The sequence below is a fragment of the Ictidomys tridecemlineatus genome, chromosome 1, assembly GCF_052094955.1.
Source record: "Ictidomys tridecemlineatus isolate mIctTri1 chromosome 1, mIctTri1.hap1, whole genome shotgun sequence".
Taxonomy (NCBI): domain Eukaryota; kingdom Metazoa; phylum Chordata; class Mammalia; order Rodentia; family Sciuridae; genus Ictidomys; species Ictidomys tridecemlineatus.
The window spans coordinates 91,896,230-91,923,725 of NC_135477.1; the positions used below are offsets into that span (position 1 = coordinate 91,896,230).

At 34.9% G+C, this 27,496-nt stretch overlaps 1 protein-coding gene across 14 annotated transcripts in view; it reads left to right on the forward strand.

Moving 5' to 3' along the window:
* Positions 1-27,496, forward strand: part of Atg10 (autophagy related 10) — a 263,608-nt gene that overhangs the window by 140,962 nt on the left and 95,150 nt on the right. For 13 of the 14 annotated variants that reach the window (XM_078044575.1, XM_078044561.1, XM_078044590.1 and 10 more), the window contains one exon: positions 16,695-16,833. In XM_078044575.1, coding sequence (XP_077900701.1) covers positions 16,695-16,833 — 139 coding nt within the window. Of the gene's footprint in view, positions 1-9,547; positions 9,741-16,694; positions 16,834-27,496 lie in introns of all 14 variants that reach the window. The other variant, XM_078044607.1, reaches the window with a different exon arrangement.

Sequence of the window (27,496 nt, forward strand, 5' to 3'; positions counted from 1 at the left end):
ATCTTTTTTATGATACACGTATTGCTGTGGGTATAGTGCTCTAAAACATCTGCTCAATAGTCCGTTATAGAGGCACAAGAATGCTTTTACATGAGTGCAATAAAGTAGCAGATGCTTCTTAATGACAACTTCCCAATTCATTTAGGAAACAAGTCAGTTCTGGATTTGTTTTTTTCTCTCCAAGTGTGGCAACTATGCAGGCAAATGATTCCAAAGAGGTTAGAACTGACAAATCAAGTCACTCGTATAATTTTTTAGGGTGCTGGAAGTTAGTCTAAAAGCCTCATCTAATAGCACTTTAATAAAATTAGCATTTTTCTTACTATGCAAATAATTCTTTGCCATTATAAGTAACCAGGAAAATACATTAATTCAGTATTATCAGCTTAAACTTTTTAAATTTTCTTCTTCTGTTGAATGTTGATTTTTCATTAGCATTGCAAACAGAAAATGTGGTAGAATGTCCAGTTTGGTAACAGGGAAGGAGACTTGGGGTCCAGCATTTGGAATTCAAACACAGTTCCTTCTAGGAGTGTTTTCTGCCACCTCAGGGTGATCAGGAGGTACTGGTGATACTTACATTACTCTTTGCACAGTCATTGATATGATTGATCTCTCCCTAGTACAGGAGGAAGTAACCCTCAGGGCATGTTCCAAAGGGTGTCAGGAAAATCACTGACAATATCCACCTACCCCACATACTGCACTCACTTGTTAAAGAAACCTGGTTGGTGATTCATTAGGTTTTCTCTGTTCAAGGAACTTCTCTTAAGATGCAGACTATTGGTAGGATCACTCTGTCCTATTTGTGACATTTAATATTGGTGAATTTATCAGGCCCTTTCTTGTGAAGATCAGATTTGAGGACTGAAGGCTGAATTTAAGAGCTTTGTGCTGTAAGAGGAGAACCAGATTTTGAAAAGCAAGATGCAGAGGATCAATTTTGCCTTTTTCATAATTTTAACAATGGTCTGGGCCACCAGTATAGTCTTTAAGGTGAATCCACATTCCCAGAGGGTTTGCAAAATAACATGTTCAGATGTGCAAAATAACATAAGAAATTGTATTTATATTTACTTTGATTTTTTTTAAAAAATTAAGCTTTACTAATATTTAAATATGGATTCATGTTTGATATCTGCACTCTATTTATTTTTCAGAAGATCAAGTATCATATATGTTACTCAAGTCATCTAAAAAGAAACCAGGATCCAGAAGTTAGGAAAAAGCTAACAAGGATGCCCTCAATCCATTCAGTATTCTCTGTTCATTGCAGTTTATCTATGCCCTGGATTTACTCTGATGGTCGCATCCAGTTTCAGTTCATGCAACTCCAACTTGTTAGACTAGGGGTTTTATTTTATTGTTTTTTCATATTTTTATTGGTACATTATAATTATACATTGGGATAATGTAGGGATTCATAGTTACATATTCATACGTGAACATCATATAACAATGTAATTTGGCCAATATCATTCCTCAGTGTTTCCCCTTTTCCTCCACTCTTTTTCCTTCCTGGTTATTTTCCTCTACCCTACTGATCTCCCTGTAATTTTCATGAGATCCCCTGTATGGTTTAGATATAAGATGTCCCGCAAAAGCTCATGTATGACAAAATGCAATGGTTAGATTATGAGAAATATAATCTTTCAATGTATTAATCCACTGATCAGGTAATCCATATCAGTGGATTAATTTACTGATTACTGGGTGATAACCATAGACAGGTAGGGTGTAGCTAGAGGAAGTTAGTCACTGAACACATGTGTTTGGGATTTATATTTTGTCCCTGATGAGCAGAGTGCTCTCTCTGCTTCCTTGTTGCCATGTCCTGAATACTTTCCTGAGCCAGGCCACATCCTTTCATCATGATGTTCTGCCTCACCTTGGGAGCAGAGCTATGGAGTCCATTGACCATAGACTGAACCTCTGAAACGGTGAGCCAAAATAAAATTTTTCTCCTCTAAGTTGTTCTTGTTGAGTGTTTAGGTCACAGCAATGTAAAGCTGACTCAAACATACCCATTCTTTTTCCTCTATAGCCTCCACTTGTGAGAGAAAACATATGATCCTTGACTTTCTGAGTTTGGCTTATTTCACTTATTTCCATCCATTTTCCTGCAAATGACATAGTTTCATTTTTCTTTATGGCCGAATAAAACTCCATTCTATAAATATACCACATTTTCTTTATCCATTTATCCATTGACAGATACCTAAGCTGGTTCCATAGTTTGGCTATGGTGAATTGTACTGCTATAAACATGAGTATGCATGAATCACTATCTTTAATTATTTAGAATAAACACCAAGAAGCTTTTTGATTTGATGCCATCCCATTTATTAGTTTTTGGCATTATTCCCTGAGTTTTAGGAATCTGATTGAGGAAGTTCTTGCCTGTGCCTATATGTTGTCGTGTTCACCTTACATTTTCTTTCAGGAGTTGCATAGTTTCTGATCTAATTTCTAGGTCATACATTTTGAGTTGACTTTTGTGCAGAATGAGAGATAAGGATCTAGTCTCATTCTTCTACATATGGATAGCCAGTTTCCCCAAAACCATTTGTTTAAAAGGCTGACTTTTCTCCAGTGTATGTTTTTGGCACCTCTGTCAAGGATAACATGAATGTGTTTGTCTTGATTTGTTTCTATGTCTTCTATCCTGTTCCCTTGGTCCATGTGCTTGTTTTTGTGCCAGTACCACAGTTTTTGTTACCATAAATGTCATATAATTTGAAGTCAAGTATTGAAATGCCTCCAGCATTAGTTTTTTGACTTCGAATTGCTTTGACTATTCTGGGTCTTCTTTCTTTCTCATGAGTTTTAGGACTGTTTTTTTCTAATTGTATGAAAATCATTGGTATTTTGATGGGGATTGCATTGAATCTGTTGCTTTTGGTAATATGGTCATTTCAATGATATTCTGCTTATCCATGGACTTGAGGGGGTCTTTTCATCTGTTGTGTATTCTTTGTTTTGTTTTTTTTTTTTCAGTGTTCTGTAGTTTTAACTGTATAGGTCTTTCTCCTCCTCAATTATATTTTTTCCTAGATATTTTATTTTTTTAGGTCATTATGAGTGCAATACTTTTCCTGATTTCTTTCTCAACAGATTTATTATTGGCATGTGGGAAAGCTATTGATTTTGTATGTTGATTGTGTAAGCTGCTACTTGGCTGAATTTGTTTACTGGCTCTAGAAGTTTTCTGGTGGAGTTTTGTGGATCTTCTAATATAGGATCATATCAACTGCAAACAGTAATCATTTGACTTTTTCCTTTTGTATTTTTTATCTCTTTTATTTTCTTCTCTTGCCAAATTGCCCTGCCTTGAATTTCTACTACTGTCTTGAATAGGAATAGTGGATGGTTTTGTGTTGTTCCATATTTTAAAGGAAATGCTTTCAGTTTTCCCCCATTCACTGTGATATTGACTTTGGGTTTGTTGTATATAGCCTTTATGATGTCAAGGTAGGTTCCTACTATCCCTGGTTTCTTCAGTATTTTTTATTATGAATGTGTGCTGAATTTTGTCAAATGCTTTCTCTGCATCTATTGAAATGACTATGTGATTTTTGTACTTTTTCTATTTATGTGATGAATTACATTTATTGATTTGTGTATGTTAAACCATCCTTGCAACTCTGGAATAAAACCAATTTTATGTGCAATCTTCTTAATATACTGTGGAATATGATTAGTTACTATTTTATTAAGAATTTTTGCATTTAAGTCCATCAGGGATGTTGATCTGTAGCTTTCTTTCTTGTTGTGTCCTTATTTGCGTTTGATATGAGTATAATACTAACTTCATAGAATGAATTTGAAAGTGTTCCATACCTTCATGTTTCATGGATTAATCAAACTATAGGTTTTTAAAGATTTCTACAAAATATCCCAGTGAGCAAAAACATGATGGAATATAAAACAATCTAATCAAATCTTTCAAAATTTGGCTTTCCAAATTTGAAATTAAGGACATCATTTTAAATGTGGAACTATGTTAGCTATTATTAATGATGACTGTCAATGTCTGTGTATGTTTTGTCTAATGATAGTAATGAAGTGATTGTTGACTAGCAGCGCCCTTTGAAAAGCAGCCAGAACATGAAGACCAAGCTCTTCCAAATGGAGAAGAGGATTGAAATATGAACTATGATTTGCTAAACACAACCAGTGATATATTTCTTCCATGTGAATTACTGGATTTTTTATTCATTGTAATCATTAAAATCACCTATCAAAAAAATGGGAAAAGAACTGAATTCAGACCTAAGAAATGCCATATCATAATCAGGATTTTGAACAAAACGAAACAAAAATTTGCATATTTGATCAAGTTGTTCTCATTTAAATATTATTGGCAAAATATTACCTGAATCTTAAGAACTAAAATAACTTTCTGTCTCTATGACCCTTTATTTGTTGTTGGATTTACACATTTGGAACCCAGACATCTTTGCCTATGTACAATTTAGACTGGGGATTTTATTCAGGAAAAAAAAAATCACCTCTGACTCTTCAGACTCAGAGTTAAAGCTGCTGCTCCCAGTGCTGGAGCAAGAGGCAGAACTATTGGGCACATCAGATCCAGCCATTTGGTTTCCAAGTCTCTGACCATTTAGGATCATGATCAGGTCTGGCATGCTGCTCAGCAGTCCTAGTTCTGGAGCCAGGTACCTGAGGAAAACCAAGTATCTATGTGCTCAATTATAGGTTACATATATGTGTGACTATTTTGAGGTGCTAACTTTTCAGTGGCTACCTTCAAATCACCATTTCTGCAACTTTCTTCCACCACAACCACTGGCCCAGAAATCTGAGAGCAAAATGGGCAAGGTCAGTGGGGGGATGAGGATGAGGAGCTAAACAAGGTTGTTTGTTACTGAGAACAAAGAGTTGAGTGGGAGCGCTACTTCTATCAATACCCACAGCATCACCTAATTAATTATTTTGAAAATATTTTTCCATGATCTTTTGTATTCTATTTAAAAATTTTCCCTGTTAATAAATTTTATAATATACACGGTATATGACATAAATATGAGTTCATAATTATTCAAGAGGTAAATATACATGTTAGGGATGAGTAATGAATATTTGGAATCCAAGAATCACAATAAAAAACATTTAGAGACTTATGTAGAATCAAAATGGCAACTGTTTATATTCATTCCATTTATTTATGTCATTCAACAAATATTGAGAATGCCTACTGTTTGCCAGGACCTGCTCAAGATGCTTGGGATTTATGAGTGAATAAGACAGACAGAAGCTCACTCACATTCCAAACAATATATGTGTGCTCTGTAAGAAAAGCTTTTCCATGGCTCCAACCAGATAAGGCCCCCCAGATGCATCTTACATTCTTATAGCACTTTCAACACTCCAATTAAATAATTGGTCATACAGTGATTTGCTCTAGCTGTAAGCTCTTTGAGAGCAAAGACCATAACTGTTTTGTTTGCCAACAATATCTAGAGCCAGCACCATGCCTTTCACATGGTAGATGTTCAATATTACATTAGTTGGATAAATGTGTACATGTGAAGACTGCACACATGCAAGCAGATGCACATATGTACACATATGTATATGTGTATGTGTAAAACTTAGAAAAAAAGCTTGCTGGTGGCAAAAAGAAATGCAATGAGCAGAAGAAAGTACAGGCAGAGACTTTTAGTGGGCTGCTGCAGTAAGTTTGTTAGGTAGAAGCTTAAGTGGGAAAAAGTCTATGTGATCAGAATTGGGCAACCTAATGAACTTGGACAAAAACAGTTCCTAAACATCTGAGTAGGTGGCATGCTCATTGAACTAAAAATAATCCTTGGGGCAGGGTAATTAAGATATTCTACTGGTCAGTTGTCCATAAAACTAGTATACTTGAAAGAACTGGAATAAAAAAAAGATTAAAATCTCACAAATAAAATTTATAGATGAGGTAAAATTATATACACACACATACACACTCACACATATTTCTCAAATAGAATTTGTTATAACTGTGATTTTTTTTTCTTTTTGGTGATATTGGGTATTGAACTCAGGGCCTCGCACATGCCAGGCAAGCACTTTACCACTGAGCCCCAGCCTCAGCTCATAATTATAATTTTATATTTATCTGTATGATTATTTGTTTAATGTGTTTCCTCAGATTTGGGTATGATATTGCTATTGTTCTCCCTCTTTTCCCAGATCCTAGGACAGTCTCTAGAACAGGGATTGGCCAATGATGATGGCCTGCTGCCTATTTTTATACTGCCTACAAGCTAAGAATAGATTTCATACTTTATATGGTTAAAGAAGAATCAAAAGTAGAATATTTCATGACACATTAAAATTATATGAAACTTAAATTTTAGTGTTTATAAATAGCCTTTTGTTGGAACAAAGCCACATTCACAAATTCACATATCATCTAGGTTGCTTTTATGCTATCGTGGCAAAGTTGAGTGGTTTTGACAAAGACACAGAGTATATAAAATTCAAATACTTACTTTTTGGTCCTTTAAGAAAATATATGGGGGCCCTTGATCTAGAAAACAGAAGGTACCTTATAATATTTGTCAGATGAATGAATAAACAAATCACTCTTCCTACTATGTAACAGGTATTTCTACATATCATCTTGTTTAATATACATCAAACAAGGGAAATATGAGGAGAAGGTGTAGAAACAAGTGAAGAAGCTGAGGAGCAGAAAGTTTAAACCATCCTCCCATTCCATAAGTCACAGAGTCAAGAATTCAACCCAAGTCCAACTTCAAATCCCATGCCATTTTCATTTCTGTCTATGCTGTACTTCTTTAAAATCTAGTTTTTTTATCTGAGATTTTTAAAAATATTTATTTTTTTAGGTGTAGTTGGACACAATGCCTTTATTTTATTTACTTATTTTTATGTGGTGCTGAAGATTGAACCCAGGGCCTCGCACATGTTGCATGTGCTAGGTGAGCATTCTACCACTGAGCTACAAACCCAGCCCTTATCTGAGATTTTGAATGTCCCTTTTACCCCAGTAGAAAAATGGAGACTTAATTTTGCTCCCCTTTCTGCTGAGATTGTATTATTTAAAAGCAAAAACCACATCTTTGTTCTAGCACAAGCACAGTGTCTGGCACTTGGTAGGTATTTGTGGTAATCTAAAGGATTTCCTAGGTAAAAAGCAAGTGAACAAATAAACCCCTCTTCACATCCACATAATTCAGAAACAGTTTTGAGGATAGGGAAGGAACAAATGCTTTCTCCCAAAGGTTCTTTAGAGGAGTTCTTTGGAGAGTCCTACCTGTGATGTATATTTGTTTGTTTCTTCTTGGCAGGAGCTGGGGTTGGGGTGGGCAGTTGGTTAATGAGGATGGAACCCAGACACTCTACCACTTAGATATATATCCATGCCCTTTCTATTTTTTTTTTTTTTAATTTTGAGGCAGGGTCTTGCTAAGTTTTTAGGTTAACCTTAAACTTGCTATTCTCCTGCCTCAGCGTCTCAAGTCACTGCAGTTTTAGGCCTGAACCACTATGCCTATTCCATGATACTTCTTATGTACCTGCTTTAGGATCACAGCCATACAAAATGACTACAAACCTTGTCTGTTGATCTTATCATCTTTACTCTTTGACAATGAAATTTACTCATTTCTGGATTTGAATATAGAAGTTTATTCAGATAAACTTTGTAGTTTATACATCTAGACATTTAAAAATCTCACTTGTCTAATTTAGCATAGTACTATCTTCCTTTACAAAATGGCTTCAAACAAACTGCAGCCCATTTGATTTAATTATCATCATCTTTACTAGGGCTTAGAATTTCGTATCCCCTCAGGAAATTTAATGTAACATCCTGAGATGAGAAAAAATGCAAAAGTGGAAAAAGTTCACCAAGTGGAGACAGGTCCTTTAATAAGGTTCTGCTTCCAGCTTATAAAAATGCAATAAAATGAAATTAAACAGAGCCTCAGATGAAGTTACAGGGGTAGATAAACTAATGTCTATGGGTTGCAGCCTATTTTTCTACATAGAATGACATTGGCATACAGCTGTGTCTATTGTTTACCTGTTGCCACTGGCTGCTTTCATACTACAGTTTCAAAGACCTTATGGCCCACAGTCTAAAATATTTAATGTCTGGCCCTTTAAAAAAAAAAAGTCTGCAGATCTGTGTAACTGGAGCTATTTAAAAGAAAAAAAATAGAAGAACTAGGATTGTTTAATATGAAAAAGAGAAATCTGAAGATAATACATTTCTTCGTATTTTTGAGAGGATATTATGTAAAATAATGATGACTCTTGGTTCTTAATTTTCTGCAAGGATAAATCTGGTGGAAACTGATTTACCCTGTAGCAAGGTAACCAAGAAGAATTTTTTAGCTCTGGAGTTAAAACATAGAATACCTTATAAGTCAAGTCTCACACATTGGTGGTTACATGCATTGTACAAAATTTATTCCACTTTGGCACCCTAAATTTCACTATTAATGATTCCTATTGATTAGGGTTATTAGTCACATATCTGCTGTTGAATATAGTAATTGATAAAGGAATAACCTACTAAGCCATTAATGGCCTTTAATACTTCAGCAAGAATAAATTAATCAATTAGAAGGAAAAGGACAAAATGAGGGAGTGTTTTTGGAGAGGAGCAAATAAAGGAAAGAAGCAGTGAACTGTGAGGTGGGTGATGGTGGAAGACCTAAGTTGGTGGTATGCATTGTGTTCCCTCTAAGAGGGGAGCAAATCAGATAACAGTGCTCCTGAATGGCTAGTGAAGGGAAACTGGCTTGTGGCATAATTTGGCTTCTTGTTGACAGGGCTTCCCTGACTTTAGAATTCCATAGCTGCAGAATCCCTTTGTACTCCCATAGAGTGCAAGGGCAAAGAGACAGAGTGGACACCTCCACATGTAAGTGAGACAAGGCTATTTGGAATAGTCCATTGGCCATTCACATTAACATCATCAACATTTTTAGTAGGTGGGTTCTAATGTTCCACTCCACAACTACTGAAACAGAATTTTAGGGGTGGAGCCCAGGAACACATCACTTTAAAATCTGATGGTTTGGGCAGAGTGAAAGATCCCTAAACTTGAAACTGAGAGTTAGATTTGTGTTTTGGCCAAGTTTCTTAGTTGCTGGGTGACCTTGTTTTTTTTTTCCTAGAGCAAGGAACAAAGGACATAACACAATCCATAGCTTTAGAAAAACTAAAAGCTCTTACAACTGATGTTTTCTCTTCAGGGTAATTATGAAGAGAAAATATTTATGGATTTGTGAAGCTCCAAGTACCTAAAAAATCTTTTCCTCTTCCTTTAGTCATTCATGATTGACATGAGGAATTTCTGATTTTCAAATCCCTCATCTTGCTAATTCTTTCATGTTGAAAGGTAGGGTCTCCTCATCTAAAAGTAGATGAGGAGACCCTACCTTTTAAAAAGTCCTTCTCAGTCATTCTGTTATTTTCTAGGAAAACAATGATATATATTAAAGTACTAATTTCCCTTAACATACACTAAGTGCTGTTAAGCATTATTACTATTTTCACATGCCAGACAATCTGTGTTCTCCTGCACTGAATCGGACAGCCTTCTCCATGGAAGCACCCTCCACTCAGCCTGTTTGCTAGCTGCCCAGCTCCAGGCATTAGCTGCCTTGCTGACTCCTGTGTGGTCTTAAAGGAAACAGGGCCTAAGAAGCACAATGGAGCCAGCTGCAAACATCCAGAGAACTGACAGATGTGCTCTGGTAGGTTTCTGTGTCCCCTCCCTCCTGCCTTGCCCTTGAGCATGCCAGTCTGCAGAGAAGGACTTAATCCTGCACAGGAGACAGATTCTTCCTCTCAGTGGGAATCTACATAGGCAATGCTGATGCTAATTCACTCCCTTCTGATGTAGCAGAGAGAGCAAAGCAAAGAAAGGCACTTCGCTTTTTCCTTTTTTAAAAATCAGCAGCAGTGGTGATGATATTATTGGTAAAGGGGGAACTTCACTAAAATGCTATTGTGGGGGTCATCTTGTGACCACTGTCTTTCAGTGTTGCCCTATATGCTGTCAGACCTATGCCTGCCTTGTGTGGAGCACTTTCTTTATGTATCAGGTAGAACATTTACAGTTGCTAAGAGAATAGCATGGCTTGCAAAAGTTCTTGTGACCGTTACTTACTCAAAAGACACAGAAAAAAGTCACTCTAGGAGTTAAGAAGGAGAAAAAGACTACCCTATGGAAAAATAATGAGCCATAGAATATAAAGGTGCTAGTTACTTAAGTCCCACAAATTATTTTTATAATTCACTTAATATTATAACAAAATTCTTTTGTTTTCTTAAAAATCGATTTTTTAGTGGGTTTGTCAAAAGACTTCATCAATCTTTATCACTTTTGGAAATATTAAATGGATGTTGGCATAGGAAATCAGCAAGTGAAGCATTTATTACACAGTACCAATTCCACTGTGGTTAGGAGGTTTGTATGTCCACTCAGATATAGCTAAACACTGGCCGAGAACAAGTGCTGCCCCAAGAAGTCTCATTGTCATCTTGGCTGTGATTCTACCTGACTAATAGTAGGTTTGAACTAAAGACCTGGCTGGTGAAAAATAAACAAATTGACTCTTTTCCTCAAGGGATATTATGAATAAAGCTCATTACTTATGTTTGCTCAGTAATAGTAATAGAGATTATTAGTGAAAAAAAAAAGATTTTCTTCCTTCAATTATTTTTCCCTGTAGGATAAATATAGATACGGATCTCTTTTCCAAAACCCAATACACACTATTTGGGCTTGCTTTTAATAAAATATCTACGAAGTGTCTTCAGCATGATCCCTATTTAATGGGATTTACTTGTAAAGCTTAATTCATATCAGATTTTCTAAATGAGAGATCACTGTCAACTTATTGTTAATTGAATTCAATAAAATCAAGGTTTCTATAATTAATGTGAACCACTTAATCTTTTAGCTCCTTGAATGAATGTAATTTTCTAAACACAGGTATCCTCTCATTTAATTAAACAGCAACATTTTGAAGAAATTGAACATATTGTGACATCTTTTTCAATAATTATTAATATTAAATATACTTAACTTTTAAAAACCACATAATAAAAGAAAAATAATAAAATATTAGCAAACTAAAACTAATTTAATATTGATATTATGGTTTGAAATATCAGTACAAATTAAGAGAGTTATAGTTAAGAAGTGGCATAGTACAGTACAAATAGCAATTGTTTCGGTGTTAGTAGACTTGAGTTTTAGGCCTGCTGGTGTTTATGACCACCCAGGGGCACTGGTTAAACCAGCAACTTTTCTGAGACTTCTTTGTATCTCCAAGATAAGAGTGTTGGGCTTGCCAATCGTGGTGTAATCCTAGCAGGCCCGTAATCCTAGAGACTGGAGGCTGAGGCAGGAGGATCACAAGTTCAAGGCCGGCCTAAGCAGCTAGTGAAGCCCTAAGCAACTTAGAACCTCTCTCAAAATAAAAAGTAAAAAGGACTGGAGGTCTAACTCAGTGGTAAACTGCCCCTTTCCAGCATCCTCACCCCCCGGCCCCCACCAAAAGAGTGTTGGGCTAGATGGAAAGATTCAGGTTCAAGTTCCTTTTATTATTAAATTTATCTGATTTTATATACTATAACATGGTGTCAGAATATTTTTACCTTTTTTTAATTTTAGAGAATTTAAGTATTTATAAAAATTGATAGAATACTACATTGAGTACCCAAGGACCCATGGAGCAACCACAACAATCATCCCTCTTTAACCACTTTCATCTACTTAATACTCTCCAGTATTTTTTTATTTGTTCTACTTAGTTATATGTGACAGTAGAATGCATTTTGATATGTCATACATGTTGTACATGATGTAGAATCTCACCAGTCATGTAATCATATATGAAAACAGGGTAATAATATCTGATTCATTCTACTATCCTCTCTACTCCCAACCCCCCCTCCCCTCCCTTCACACTCTTCTGCCTAATGCAAATTACCTGTATTTTTCCCTAGCCACCACCTATCCTAATTGTGAATTAGCATCTGCATATCAGAGAAAATATTTGGCCTTTGTTTTTGGTGATTGGCTTATTTCTCTTAGCATGATACTTTCCAGTTCCATCCATTTATAAGCAAATGCCATAATTTCATTCTTATTTAAGGATGAGTAATATTCCCTTGTGTATATATACACCACATTTTCTTTATCCATTGAAGGTCATCTAGGTTGGTTCCATAGTTTGGCTATTGTGAATTGAGCTGCTATAAATATTGAGGTGACTGAGTCACTGTAGAATGCTGATTTTTAAGTCCTTTGGGTATAAACCAAGGAGTGGGATAGCTGGGTCAAATGGTGGTTCCATTCCAAGTTTTCTGAAGAATCACCATACTGCTTTTCTAATTACTTGCACCAGTTTTCAGTCCCACCAACAGTGTATGAGTGTCCCTTTCCCCTGACATCCTTGCCAACATTTATTGTTCCTTATATTCTCCCAGACATTGGAGTTCCTTTATTAACATGATCCTTATGCTGTCCATATTCTTAGCACATTGAGGTCTTAGAAATTTATTAAGTTTTTAACAAGCCTCAAATTGCATATTTCTTTGCTTTTGATTTTATAAATCAATTCTTGTAAAAGTGCTATGGATTTGCATGTAGTAATAAGAAGTAATCAAAAAGATCCCATGTACCTTTTGCCTAGTTTTCCCCAGTGATAACTTCTTATAAGACTGTGGTGTAATAACACGTCTAAGATATTGACATTTATATGGTAGACATGCTCTTACTTGGGTCTCCACAGTTTTCCTTGTACTTGTGTGTGTACTTATATCTATATAATTTTACCACAAGTGTATTCAGTTCCATCACAAGTATTTCTCATTTTGCCCTTTTGTAACCAGACACACCTTACTCTACCCCGTCGACACCAATCTACTCTCTGTTCTTTGTTTAGAAAATTTCTCAGTTCAAAAATGTTTTATAAGTGGATCCAAATTATATTTAACCTTTTGGGATTGATTTTTATTGCTTATCATAATTCCCTGGAGATTTGTGCAGGTTTGTGTGTGTGTGTCAATGGTTCGATCCTTTTTATTGCTAAATAGTATGATATAGATGTACCATAGTTTGTTTAACCATTGACCTGTTGATGGATATCTGAACTGTTTCAAGTTGTTGGCTCTTCTGAAAAAAAAAATATGAACAGTTAAGTACAGGTTTTTCAGTTTTCTGGGAAAAATGCCCAAGAGTGCAAGTGATAGGTTGTTATGGTAATTATGTTTAGAGTTTCAAAAAACTAACTATGATTTTCCAGAGAGGTTATGCTGTATTATGTTCCATCCGACAGTATATGTATGATATAGCAACTTCATAAATATTTGATGGTATCATTTTTTTAAAAAAATTAAGCCATTCTGATTGAAAAGAGAATAAACCATAGATACACCCCTAAACTATGATAATGGTAATATTTAAAATCCATGGGGAAAAGATAGACTATTGGAAAGCATCTGGGAAAAAAATCTACTTTGTACTATATACAAAAAACAAAATTCAGATGGATTAATAATGTCAATGTTAATTTAACTTGTATATAATAAAGGAATTTAACATTTTTATAATTATTAAGAGTAAGATGGGACACAGCAGCCTGCTTTCTATTGAAGGCATGTAACTCAGAAGGTGTAAATAGAAAATACATAGATTTGACTACATAAACATTTTAAAAACTTTATGATAAAATTATAATAAACCAAGTTGGAAGAAAACTGGTGCAGTCATATGTACTTATGTTCAATAATAACTTATTTTTGATACATGAAGTGATTATATAATTAAACAAGAAAAATGTTAACAAACTAAATATAAAAAAAGGTAGGCAGTGGATAAGAATAAGCAAATCATGGAAGATACAAATAACCAATAATTGTAGACTAGATGTTCACCTTCACTGGTAATCAAAAAATTAGAAATTAAAACAAAAGCTTGAAATTTTAAAATTCATTAAGTAGACAAAAATTGAAAACATAATATTCAGTATTATTTTTTGGTTTTTTGATATTTAAAATTTTTTTATTAGTGCATTCTAATGATACATAATAGTGGAATTCATTGTGCTATATTACTATTCAGTATTAATTGCATAGGGAAAAAGGACATTCTCAGACATATTTTTTAATAGTATAAATTAACACAGTCATTTTCTAAGGGCAGATTGGCAGTATGTCTTGAAATTTAAAATACACGTACTCTTTGACACAATGATTTTGCCTGTAGGAGCACGTGCCATAGAAAAATAGAGGTATATAAGGGTATATGAGCTAGGATATTCATTGCAGCATTATTTGTAATAGGAGAAAACTGTATAGTCAACATAAAATATCTAACAATATGGATATGTGAAATAAACAAGAATAATCATGACATAGTCATACAATTCCTTTACTATATTCATACAATAGAATACAATAAAGGAATCAGTCTACAGCACTGACATGACAACAGGTCGCAGAATGGCCATATAGTATGGTTTGACTGGAGAGTGCAGGGTGGGGGAGGTATGTATGTGTGCATATGTGTTTGTGTGCCCCAAACTAAAAATGTCTTAAAAAATGTACACTAGCTTATTAGAAATTATTACAAATTTGAGTTAGAGAAGTGCTAGGATGAAGAGAATTTCACTTTTTATTTTTTATATTTGTGCAGTGCAGTGTTTGAAATTATTATTATTATTACTATGTGTATTAGTGAGCTTTCCATTGCTGTGACAAAATGCCTGAGAAAAGCAACTTGTAAGAAGGAAAGATTTATTCTGGCTTATAGTTTCAGATGTTTCTGTCCATGTTTCCTTGACTTTGGGCTTGTGGCAATGCAGAATATCATGTCAAGGAGTATGTGGCAGAGGAAAATGCTCAAGTCATAGTGATTGGGGAGTGGGGTGGTGGTTGTGGGAAGGGACATGCTGGGGTCCTGATATCCCATTAAGAGGCATTTCTACATTGACATAACTTTCTTCCACTAGATCCCACCACCTAAGGTTTCTGCCATCTCATAACAGAGCTACATACAGGCTCGTGACCAAGCCTTCAATACACAGCTTTTAGGAGACATTCAAGATCCAAAACAAAACACCAGGATATAATTTTATATGAAAAAATGTGCTGTATATGTGTAATAAGAATTGTAATGCATTCCACTGTCATTTTTTTAAATCAATAAAAAAAAAAGAAAAAGAAAAGAAGTTATAAGTGCTAAATAACCCAGTTATTGAACAAAAAGAATCTGGATTAAAAGAATTGTTGTAAAGATCTAGATACTCATGCCTAATGAAAATTAAAAACAAACAACAAACAAAAGCTTCTTTCTTGACACTATTAATTTTCTGTGTCTAGAATGTTTATTTTAGTGATATATCTCTGGTTATTTAAATTATTGTATTTAATTGATAGTGTTTACTGGGATTTAGTGAAAAATATTTTGTAAATATCTCCTGTTGTGATTTATCCATAGTAATATCTCCTCAATGAACTGACTGTGAGCAGGGAATTAGTAAAGGAGACACAGATCTGGAAAGCAGTCCTGGTTCTACTTATCTCTACAGGCAGCCTTATTTTATATTGATAAAGTTTGAAATCTTTCCTATTGTTCGTTGTTGCTGTTATTGCTTTAATGAGAAGCAGAAACAAGCCAAACTCACCTGTTTCATTCCTTCAACTAAAGTAATTTCAAAGGAAATTCTTTAGCCCATATAAATAAGTGCCTGTGGATGGAATCAGACTCTAATTCAAAGAGTCCAATTAATTTCTTCTAAACCTTAAGATCCTTTTGTTGTTGTTGTTGTTTTGAAATGGAGTCTGGTTATGCTGCCCAGGCTGGTCTAAAACTCCTGGGCTCAATTGATCCCTCTGCCTCAGGCTTCAGAGAACCTGGAACTATTGGCACCAGCTGGCCTGGCTCAAGATACATTCACAAGAAACCAGCCTGCATTAAAAAAAAAAAAAAAAAAAAAAAAAAGTCAACCAATAAGAATAATTAAGTGCGAAGTGAAATGACTATCCTACTTATAAAACCCTGCTTAACTTGACATTAACGTTTGCCATCTACTCTATTATAAATCAAGATTTGTTGTGGAACTATACCAAAGATAGCACAATAATGAAGAAAACAGAATCATCAGGATTTCAAATATACCTAACAAACTCAACCTCTTGTAAAATAACTTTCTTATTCAAAATGGAACTGGGAATTGTTCAGCACACAATGAATCATCTTTTGGCAAGTACAATAGAATCTTTAGGGACATTTCACAGCCTCTCATTCAATTGTTAGGATGTTTTTAACTTTCACAGGTAGGGAAGAAGGTAGCTTGTATAGCCCTCATCTTGTTGCTAAAATTGTACAGTAAAGATTTTTAGAGTTGCTGTTGCAAAAGATCTTTTTTCCCCTTCCTGTTTCTTTACCCAGAGCTGCTTTGTCTACCCAAAACAATCTGGAATTACTTACTGCTAATGTTTTCTGGTTTTACTATTTATCCAGGACTCAAATGTTAAACATTAATATGGGTAACTCCCTTTTCCTTACCTCATAGTCCTATATTTATTTAACTGTTATTTTGCAAGAAGGAAATTTCATCTTACCCTTTCCATGTAAGTACTATTTTTTTTTTCTGACCAACGCGTTTTGTTTTCTTTTTGCTTTTTTTCAGGAGGTTTTAGAGGTACCCTTGGATGATGCTGAAGCGACGGAGACTGCAGCAGCATCTGAAGTGATTAAATATGAATATCATGTCTTATATTCCAGTAGCTACCAAGTGCCTGTACTTTACTTTAGGGCAAGCTTCTTAGGTAAGACCATTTCTGAAGCTAAAAGTAAATTCATAACATTTACATATAAGGCAGAATGCATATTTGGAAAATCATTCTTGAGAGGAAAAAAAAATAGAGTTAAAAATAAGAAAACTGTGGGTGAGGTAAGGTTTTACCAGTAAATTTTCTCATGCTTCAGAAAGAGAATCAAGACTTCAGAGTGAATGATATCATCCCAGCCTTAAGTCTGATCTTCAGAATCTTGGCCTTCTGCCTGAAGTTGACTAAGCCCCCTGGCCCTTTTTCTTTACTTTAAACAAGTAGGAACAACTTAAAGCTACAAGGTTTATTTACTTCTAACTTTACAGTAAGATTTTCTTTTAATCTCAAGTGATCCCATTAACTCAAAAGCCCCTATGCCTCCATCCCCCAAAGCTAGTGATTATTTCGAGAAATGTTTATCAATTAGCTTAAGCCGTATTTAAAAATAGAATGAACATTTCCTTTGGCCATCTATACATCTCCAATGCCTTAGCTTCCTGTGATGCTGTTATTCAACTTGTTCCCCTGCCAAGAAGGTGGAACACCCTGTCTCCTTGGGGGCCTTTGCTAATAAAGCTTACTTAATCAGCAGCCACATGGAGTCCTTACCCTGCAGTGCAGCTGAGACTCCCTCTCAATGTCCACTGCCTGAACCAGGTCAGCATTGGGACATCCTGCCATGTGGTTTAGGGACCACACAAAGCTCCCTGTCCAGCCCACCCCCTACCCTATGGCTCCTTTTATGTATGGACTTATCAGAAGCACTTTGCATTTTGAACAGCCTTCTAACTTTTTCTGGGTAGCTAAGACATCTGAATTTAGCCAATGATATTTTATTTTTAATTAAAAAGTAGCTTAAGCTGCTTTGAATGTGTATTTGGTAGATTTAATCACTTGCTGCCTTATATTGTTTAATGGTCTCTAATTTTGCAGTGCTGGCGGTTTAACAAGCACTTAGGATTTAAAACACAAGAACAAATTCTTATAGACTCCCTGGTGAGAAGATTTTAATCTGAGGTGCAGTTCCTAAGAACTGACAATTTGGGGTAAATTTTCAACATGGGACATAGGAAATTGAGGACACTGATAGTTTACTAATTCACAAACTCTTCCTGCAGATTTATCTGTATGATTGTTACTAGCTTTTAAAACACTGACTTTATTGTCATTATATTGGGTTTGGAGCCCAGGGGTTAAATGGAGATTTCTTGTCAGTTAACTGTGCTTTACCAAAATCAGGAGTTATATTTATTACTTGGGTGGGAGTGGAGGGGAATGTCTTTCTTGGATCTGGTTTGCAGTGGCTCTGCCTTGTACCTTCTAGATTGAAAGACAAGTTGAGGCTGCAGGTAGAGGAAATAGGGCACTATTTCTTCAATACTGTACTTTCATATAATTAGTATTCACCATAAGCAGTTAATCACCAGAGAAGAGCTCCCAGAGACAAAACAAGTTGTTTAGCTTGTCAGCATTAGGGAATCGGAGGTGTTGAAACATGACTGCTTCTAGCTGGAAGTGGGTCTTGCCGAGGCTGGTGGATGAGCTCATACGTGTGCTTTGCTCTTATGTGCCAACAGCTCCCCTTACAGTACAGCACAGTAATTGTTCCTGTAAGTCCAATTATATTTTAATGACATTAGTATATTTCCTCAAATCTTTTCTTCATTATGATTTTCTCTTCCTTAAAAACATACAAGCATGCACAACTAGTTGTCTTGGATTTTGTTTATATACTTTTAAGATGCCCTTCATTTATGCCTAATAAGAGAAAACCAAAACAAGCCACATATTTTGTGTGGATACATTTCTCCCACCTCTAATTCTGTGTTGAACAGAATGGGTAGTAAGAATTTTAAATTTTATTTCAGTCCAGAAGGCATTCAGTACTTACTTGCTTAGATACATTAAAATATCAAATTTAATTTTTACAAGGCATAATGTAGACAAGCATGAGTATGGTTCTTTTTTTATCAAATTCTAATAATTTCTTTTTTATTTTCCTCCTAACTTAAACTCGTGGGTATCCTAAAAAGGTATAACCCTTTGCTCTGGAGTTGTAATTTTTCATTTATTCTCCCCAGTCCATTTCCTTTTTCTTTGATATCTGATTACCCTAGCTCCTCATTTGTTTGTCAGACAAATCTCTGACAGTGTAGTGAATGGATTCCTGATGTCTTCCTCTTATTCCAGGTCCAGATTTTTCTTTGTCTCATTCTAAGAGAGTTCCGACCTAGAAAAGGGATGATTGTAAAATTTCTCGCCCAGGGGTCTTTTTTGACGTTGTTGTTGTTGTTGCTTCAAAAATAGTTCACTTAGCCTTGTTTTTGATACTTAGAATTTTGTTTGCCTTTGATTGTTAGTAAAAATTAATTTATCTTTGCTCTGAATTTTCTTCCGGTATCTTTTCTTTTAATAGGAGAAGCAAACCAAGTAGTGAGTAGTTTCCATTTAAATTTGCATTACCCTTTCTTTTATTTGTTTTTTTTTGTTGTTGTTGTTTTTTTATGGTGCTGGGGATTGAACCCAGGGCTCTGTGTATAAAAGGCAAGCACTCTACCAACTGAGCTGTATCCCCAGCCCTACCCTTTCCTTTATCAACTGGCTTAGATTTCAGAAGAAATCCTTATTCTACTTCTTGAAATGTAAATTTATTGAACTATGAGTTCTTCTTATTCCTATATATGATCCAGTATCTACCAGGCCAGTTAGTGCCCAAGACTCAGCTAACATGCCACCTACCCTTGTCCCTCCCATGTCTTGGCATATCATCTCATATTGTATATTTTACCATATGGCAAGTTGCACTATAACTGAACTATTTATTTATTTATTTATTTGAACCCTATATGGTGAGCCAAAAGGTGAGATCTAAGGAAAAAGAGTAATGAAGGAAATTGATACTGAGTACCAACAAAACTAGAAGCTGTGTTTATGGCTAGCTGTGTGTTAAATACTTAGATAACACTTTATAAGCACTTAACCATCTTGATACCTGCAATATCAAATATGGCATAGCATCAACAAATATTTATTGAATGAACCAATAATGAAGAATTTCTAAACATTTCTGAATATAGCCAAAAACTAAAATGTTGTGATGGTGCCTTCTTCAGCTGCTATGATGGGTTCTAAGAAGGAAGGAATGCTATTGTCCCAGGAGACCCAGGACCCAAACCTTCTATATATCTTTACTGTTTAGTTTGTTACTTCTCAAATACTATACCAGTAGTGGACTAAGAAAAATGGAACAACTTAAGGGCTCAAAAGTGAATATCCAAACCAGCTGAGAAGCCATTCTGCTACTTCTTTTTTTTTTTAAATTAAATTACTTATTTATTCTAGCCATTCTGCTTCTATAAACACATATTTTCATTTGATCCTTGAAGACATACAGCCAAATTCAAATGGCATTCTTCTACATGCCTCTCATTTCTACTACTTGGGCCCATAGGAGCTCAGTTCCCAAGGCAATAGCATACATTTAAGGGAAGATAGAAGCCTTTACCAGTGTTGTGTTCTTCTCTAACAATTTTTGTCATTGAAGTTTTGGAAGAAATGGTGGAACACAGTTAACTTATTTTTCCATTCAGCAATGAGTGATAAGTAAGTGCTCTTCTGTTTTTTGTTTTAGGACTGAGGATTGAACCCAGAGGTGATCTACCACTGAGCTATATCCCCAGTCCTTTATATTTGTTATTTTGAGACAAGGTCTCACTAAGTTGCTTAGGGCCTTATTAAGTTTCTGAGGCTGCCCTCAAAAGTGCAATCCTTCTGCCTTAGCCTCCTGAGTTGCTGGGATAACAGGTGTATACGGCAGCACTCAGGTCTTTTTGAAACACAATGTATTAAGGAATTATTAGTACTATGCCAAAGCCTCCTATCTACTCCCCATCATTCTTATCATTCCTTGGCCTTTTAAATTCCATTTTGCCTTTGGGGCTTGGATTCTATCAAAAGATTATGGCAGGAGCTAGAGCTGTAGCTCAGTGGTAGAACACTTGCCTAGCAAGTATGAGGCATTGGGTTCAATCCTCAGCACCACATAAAAATAAAATAAAGGTGTTGTGCCCATCTACAACTTAAAAAAAAAAAGTAGAAGGGTAGTAAAAAAATCTTAGGCATATACATAATGGCTTAACAAGAGTCCTGGGCTTAAATATTTTTCCTTTACAATATAATGAGAGAATTCTAAATTTATTTCCATTTCAATTCTGTTTTATTTCTTCCCTGTCTCTTTTCCTTTGTTCTCAATCTCTATTGAGAAATGGACCAAGTAGTTCTTCTCATTTTCAAAATATTTAATTCTTTGGCTGACATATGGGTTCTTCTGGGGAGCTGTTTTGACACATTCTTTAATTAGTCAGAAAGGCTGCTTGTGAATAGAGAAGGAAACACTTCTTACATTCAGCAACTGAATGTCTGTTTACTGTAGGCCCAGAAAGTCAGAGTATAGAATTAAAAAATCTTACCTGGTACTTCATGTGAAAGACCTGTTTGCTTGTCTTAGGGTGCTCAAGGAGAAATAGGGTGAAAGAAATAGCCACAGAATAAATCCTTCTTAAAGGCAGTATGAACCAAACCAATTTAAAGGAAAGAGGATAGAGAATAATGGAAAGTTTGAAATTTAAATGGTGTAGAAGTCATCAATAGGAGGAAAAGAGTTGTTCATTCTTTGGAACATGAAATGCATAGAGAATGATAGGAAGAAAGGTGGGGGTTGGGAGAAGTTGAAGAATAAAAATAAAGCATCGGTAGCTCTGTCCAACAACATTAGAGCGCTGGTTAGCTTTGCTGAAGAGGATGGGAAAGCATTGTAGAAGAGGAGTAGGGTGACTGCTGAATCGTTGGACCTAGAGAGACCATGATATATTCTGGGTACAGCGAGAGAGCTGTTTGGATTAGGAGTTCCCTCAAGATGAATTGTAAAAGAAATGGTTGAAAACGTGTACAGGTCAAATTATATTAAAGGGTTGGAGGATCTGAAAAAAATGTGAAAAATAATGAGCTGAAATGAATTGGACTAGATGCGGAAATTTCCTAGAAATTACAATTAAGACAGGAATAAATGAATAATATTTGAGGAAAAGGAACTTGTGCTTTCTTATTGTCATTAGCATTATTAATTTTTTATACTGAGGATTTAACCCACAGGTGCTTAACCACTGAAATACATCCCTAGACCTTTGTATTTTTTCATTTTTGAGATGGGATCTCACTACGTTACTTATAATCTTGCTAAATTGCTGAAGCAGACCTTGAACTTGGAATTCTCTTGCTTTAGCTTCCCAAGTCTCTGGAATTACAGATGTGCGCCACTACAACCAGCATCAGTATTCTTAAATTTTAAAATAATAACCCCTCTTAAAGAAAATTAACTGTAAAGAACCTATTTCATATTTTCAGGGGAAAATTTCACAAGATAGTAGGAATTAAGGCAGGTTATTGAATTAGAAAAAAATGTGGATTGGAGAGGTAAGGATTTTGGTTCGGTTTATTAATTACAAAGAGTGGAAAATAATTTGATAGAAAATTTAATTTAGAATCTCATTTGATTTTAAAGCATCTTTAAGAGAGTTCATAAATTGGGCTGGGGGTACAGCTCAGTGGTGAAGTGTTTGCCTCCCATATGTGAGGCTCTGGGTTTGAGCTTCAATACCACAGGGAAAAAAAAAAAAAAAAAAAGAAAGAAAGTTAGTTCAAATATTTACATTTATATTTATGTAAACAGTTAATAAATCTAGCTAAAGTCATAATAATGAGCTAGAATATGAATTTTGGTGGATTAAAAAGAGATTCTGGGGATTTAAATGAGATTTGGAGAACAAACAGTGAAAGTTATTATGAAAAATAATTAAAAGTTATTTAACTAATATAAATAAATTCAAACTGAAAAGTCCAAATAATAGAGAAAATTTAATGAGAATAATTTGTTGAACCTGTACATGTTGGAAATATTAGGGGAATTAGAATAGAGTAGCGTAGAACATGATATCAAATAGAATCACATTAAAAAAATCAAGCCGTGGTTTAATAATGTACTAAAGTACAAAAGAAGTATTAAAAACTGTGGAGACAGAATTATCTAAAGGTTCATTCTAACCCATGTTAGTACAAAACACCATGTAGGGGCTGGGGTTGTGGCTCAACAGTAGAGCACTTGCCTTGCACGTGTGGGGTACTGGATTGGATCCTCAGCAATACATAAAAATAAATAAACAAAATAAAGGTATTGTGTCCATATACAACTAAAAAATATTGAAAATAATAAAAAATCCATCGTGTATACAAAAAGGAACAAATTTTAAATAGACCCAGATGCCTGAAAAAGGAAATAAAAGGTAAGTAAACTTATTTTCTTGCCTGTAAGAGACTGTATTTCAGCTTTCCTAGATAGGTGATTGTGCTTCCAAATAGGAGAAACATCTCTTTGCTTTTACTCTTGGCAAAATGAACTCTGTTTGAAATATCCATTGAAATGTGTATGAGTGCCTACTGTGTACACAGCACAAAATTTAACTGTTTTTTAAAATAAGCTGGAAAAAACACAGCCCAATTTCTTACTAGCTTATTGCCTTTCCCCTTGCTTTAAGTTATTAAAGCAGAGTTAAAGTCCCTACCTTAGGTACAAAATGTTGAAAAGGTAGAGGTTGCATTTTCCATGGAAAGGGATCAACCAGGTTAGGTGTGAAATAGTCTGAGTGCTGGTATAGGAGTAATAAATAGGTCCAGTAATAGGTTCTGGGGTGCCAAGGTTTGAGGGAAGCCAAGAGTCCAAACTGCTGAGAACTGAGGTACTAAACTGAGAGATTGAGAGAAAAACCTCAGAACACTTTGGACATGATTGAAAATGGGTATCCTCTGTTTTAGAACCAGCAGACCTAATGTTGTAGATCTCTATTGGATCTTTTAGTCCTTAGAGGCCCTGATCAATAATGGCATCTCATGGTTGATGTCTCAGGTATTGTATGGACTGAGTGTTGTTTTCCTTAGGACATTTTCCAACTCAGCAATTCCTGAAGAAGGTCTTATATGTATCTCTACTAGGTTAAGTATTTAATTTAATTTAAATGAGAGATTATCACATTGTTTTCATTATTATAAATTTCTATTTTTTCTTAAAGAGAGAGAGAGAGAGAAATTTTTTTTTAAATTTATTTTTTAGTTCTCAGCGGACACAACATCTTTGTTTGTATGTGGTGCTGAGGATCGAACCCGGGCCGCACGCATGCTAGGCGGGCACGCTACCGCTTGAGCCACATCCCCAGCCCTATTATGAATTTAACACAGTGTATAGACAGTTTAAGATGACTTATAATTGCTTACTTATGTGCTGTTGAATGTACCTCATGAAAAATAAAACATATGTAAAAATTTCTTATGTAATTAGAAACCATCTTACATTTATTTTTCTACTCAAAATTACTAGACAAATATATTAAACATTTGAGTTGATAATTTTGAAAATAGTTATCAAGCAAGACTTTTAAACCATCTATTTAGGCTGTATTAGCTAAGTATACTTGGTTGCAAATAATTAAACCTGATCATGAAAAACAGAAAAAGACTTAGAGATAGATCATAGAGTCAAGTGAAGATAGAAAGGTAGAATGAGAGAATCTCCAACTCCCTTTGGCTTTAGTGGTGGAAAATGGAACTCTGATTTACACTTATTTTGTAATTCCTCTCTCAGTTTGGAATTATGTTTGGATACTGAGAATCAGATATCCACTATCTTATCTGCAGCTGCTTAATACTATGAATTTACAGTAAGTATGAGGGTTTTTTTTTTTTGCTAACGCAAAATATTGAATCAATGAATTTTAAAATCATGATTATTCAGTCTTTATTCCTAGCAAGAATTGTGCCATTTGCTCTAGAAATAGTGTACTTTCATCTCTCCATATATTTGAAAATATTTATGCACAAGGTATGAAGATGGTTTCTTAAATGCAAAGATGAATAAAGGCTCTCAGAGATGGTTGATGCCCTCCAAGAGCTGACTATCTACTTAGGGAAGTAAGACAGGACTGAAATTCACTTTAAGAAGTAGAATATGTTAGGGACCATAAGAGAGGTAAAAAGTGACACCAAGACTCAAAGTTTTGAGATGATCTTGAGCTGGAGTGATCAAGAAAGGCCTTGGATAAACCGGGCACCAGGGAGCACTCCTGTAATCCCAGTGGTTCAGGAGGCTGAGGCAAGAGGATCATGAGTTCAAAGCCAGCCTAAGCAACTTAGTGAGGCCCTAAGTAATTCAGTGAGACCCTGTCTCTAAATTTTAAAAATATATTTTAAAAAGGGGGGTGGGGATGTGGCTTAGTGGTCAAGTTCCCCTGGGTTCAATCCCTGCTACCAAACAACAATAACAAACAAACAACAAAACAAAAAAACTAGAAAGGCCTTGGTTGGACATGGGATTTGTTCATGCAATGATGTGGAGAAAGCAGTGCAGGTCTAGGGAGAAAACGAGGAAGGCAACATTCTAGATACTCCTAGGTTAGCCAGATTGATGGAGACCATTATTAGTGGCAACAAAAAAGCACAACTAATGTGTGCATCACTTCACAGTTTACAAAGTGTTCCTGTGTATAGATACATAAGAAAGCGGTGGAAAATACAGGATCTGGAGCTAGGAAGCCTTGGTTTTGATTTCTAGCTCTGCTGCTTACTATTTGTATGACCTTGCATAAGGAATTGAAATTTTCTGTTTACTGTCTCCCATCAAGTAAAAAAATATTTAAGACAAAAATAATACCTATCTCACAGAATTCTAGGATTGTCACTAATATTATGAAGTGGGCTTGGCACTGCCAGCTTTCAGTCCTGCCCGCTGAATTTTGTGTCTTGATCCTTACAATAACATTGAAGGTCAGAACTGTTTTTGTCTTCATGCACTAACACCAAAACTGAGTGCTCAGAGAGGTTCAATGATTTATTATAGAAAACCATGGAGTTGGGACTCAAACTCAATAGCTAATTTTTTTCTGCATGACACTCACTCAAATAATTAAGTGAAATTTAAGAAACATGTAAGTTAAATTAAGTAATTGATGTTGTATATAGGTAAAAAGAAGTTGCCATAATCTATACTTACGGAATTTTGGCTTAGATTTCCTAAAGTGAATAAAGATACAAAGTATTAAAATATTTGTAGAGATAAATAAAATTAGAATTAGCCAGCATAGTAGCTGATATGAATGTACATGAACAATTATACTCATTTCATATCACAATATAATTTTCTCACTGAAGCAAAAATGAATTTTCTCCTTTGGTGAAGCATCCTCTCTGCCTCATTGTGGAGTATGACATGAATTTTTATATCCTTCAAGGCTCTGTTGAAGACAATCTGTTGAACAATGGCATATTTCATTATGAAAAATATACACTTTCCTTTTTATTTCCAGTGACCACATCCAGAACATTATTCTTAAACTTACTATGAATAATTTATATTCATTATAAACTTCATCTTGGTAGTTAAGAATTTTTAGTGAAACCATGCACAAGAAGGATGAAGGTAACTTTAGTGTGCTTGCACTAGAGTTAGGTAGTGTTAGTGAAATATCTCATGCCATTATTGGATTCATGAAAACTAATAGCCCTGAGAAATTTAATTTAGGAAGCTGCACATTTTGAGTAATATATAGATTACTTGACATGTAGGTTATTATTCAATTGAGAGATTTTATATGAAAATGTTAAATTAAATGCTACTGGCAGTTGCTAAAGATTGTACTTTTTAATTATTCTATTCCAATTTTTGCTCAATGTCTCTTCCTCTTTGTCATTGACATTTTAGGTTGCTGACAGAGCATTACTTTAGCTTAAATATGTATTATCATTCCAGGTAACCAGCATATAGTAGGCATTCAACAAATACTTTTTAAATAAATGACTTCAATTTACTATGCTCATTTTGTGGATTTCCACTGAAATTGTTTTGTTTTATACTTTAATTGTTCAAGTATTTGAGGGATTTTACTGAGCTTCTTGGCCTTGATGTTATGATTAATGAGATTTCTCATTAACTAAACATGTTAAAATTAGTACTACTGAGTATCTTGTATTTGAAACTAAGTGGTTGTTGATTGAGTATATTTATGTCTTCTCTGACTGAGGCCAGACAGAAAAAAAATAGACCTTCTTAAGATGGATTATGGCTTCTGATGGAGATACTTTGAACATGTAGGTACATAATAATGGTTTTATGCACTTAACCAAGTATTTATTTATAGCCATATTTTAATTTTTTTGTTCTTCAATTTTTGTCAGTAAATAGGTATATATAAAATACTTCAAGTTTCTGTCCCATTTAAGCTTTTTTTTTCTGTGATGTGGTTCATGGCATGTTTGGCAAAGTGGTTTCAATGGGATTTCTGAAGGTTGCATTTTGTTCTTGAAATAATTAGAGTTACAATCGTATTTGAATACATTTGAGGTGTCAGTAATACATGTAAGGGTCTTGAAAATATTTCTGATTATGTAAAAATAATCTTAGTACTAACTTTTGTCTACCTTTTATCATGAAGGTGTGAATTATGACTAAGAAAACTAGTGATGAAGGCTGAGGAAAGAGAACCCACATTATACTCCTTTAAGTCATTATTGTCAAAGGGAAAAAGCTGTATTTACCCAGACTTTTTATAGTGTAAATGGT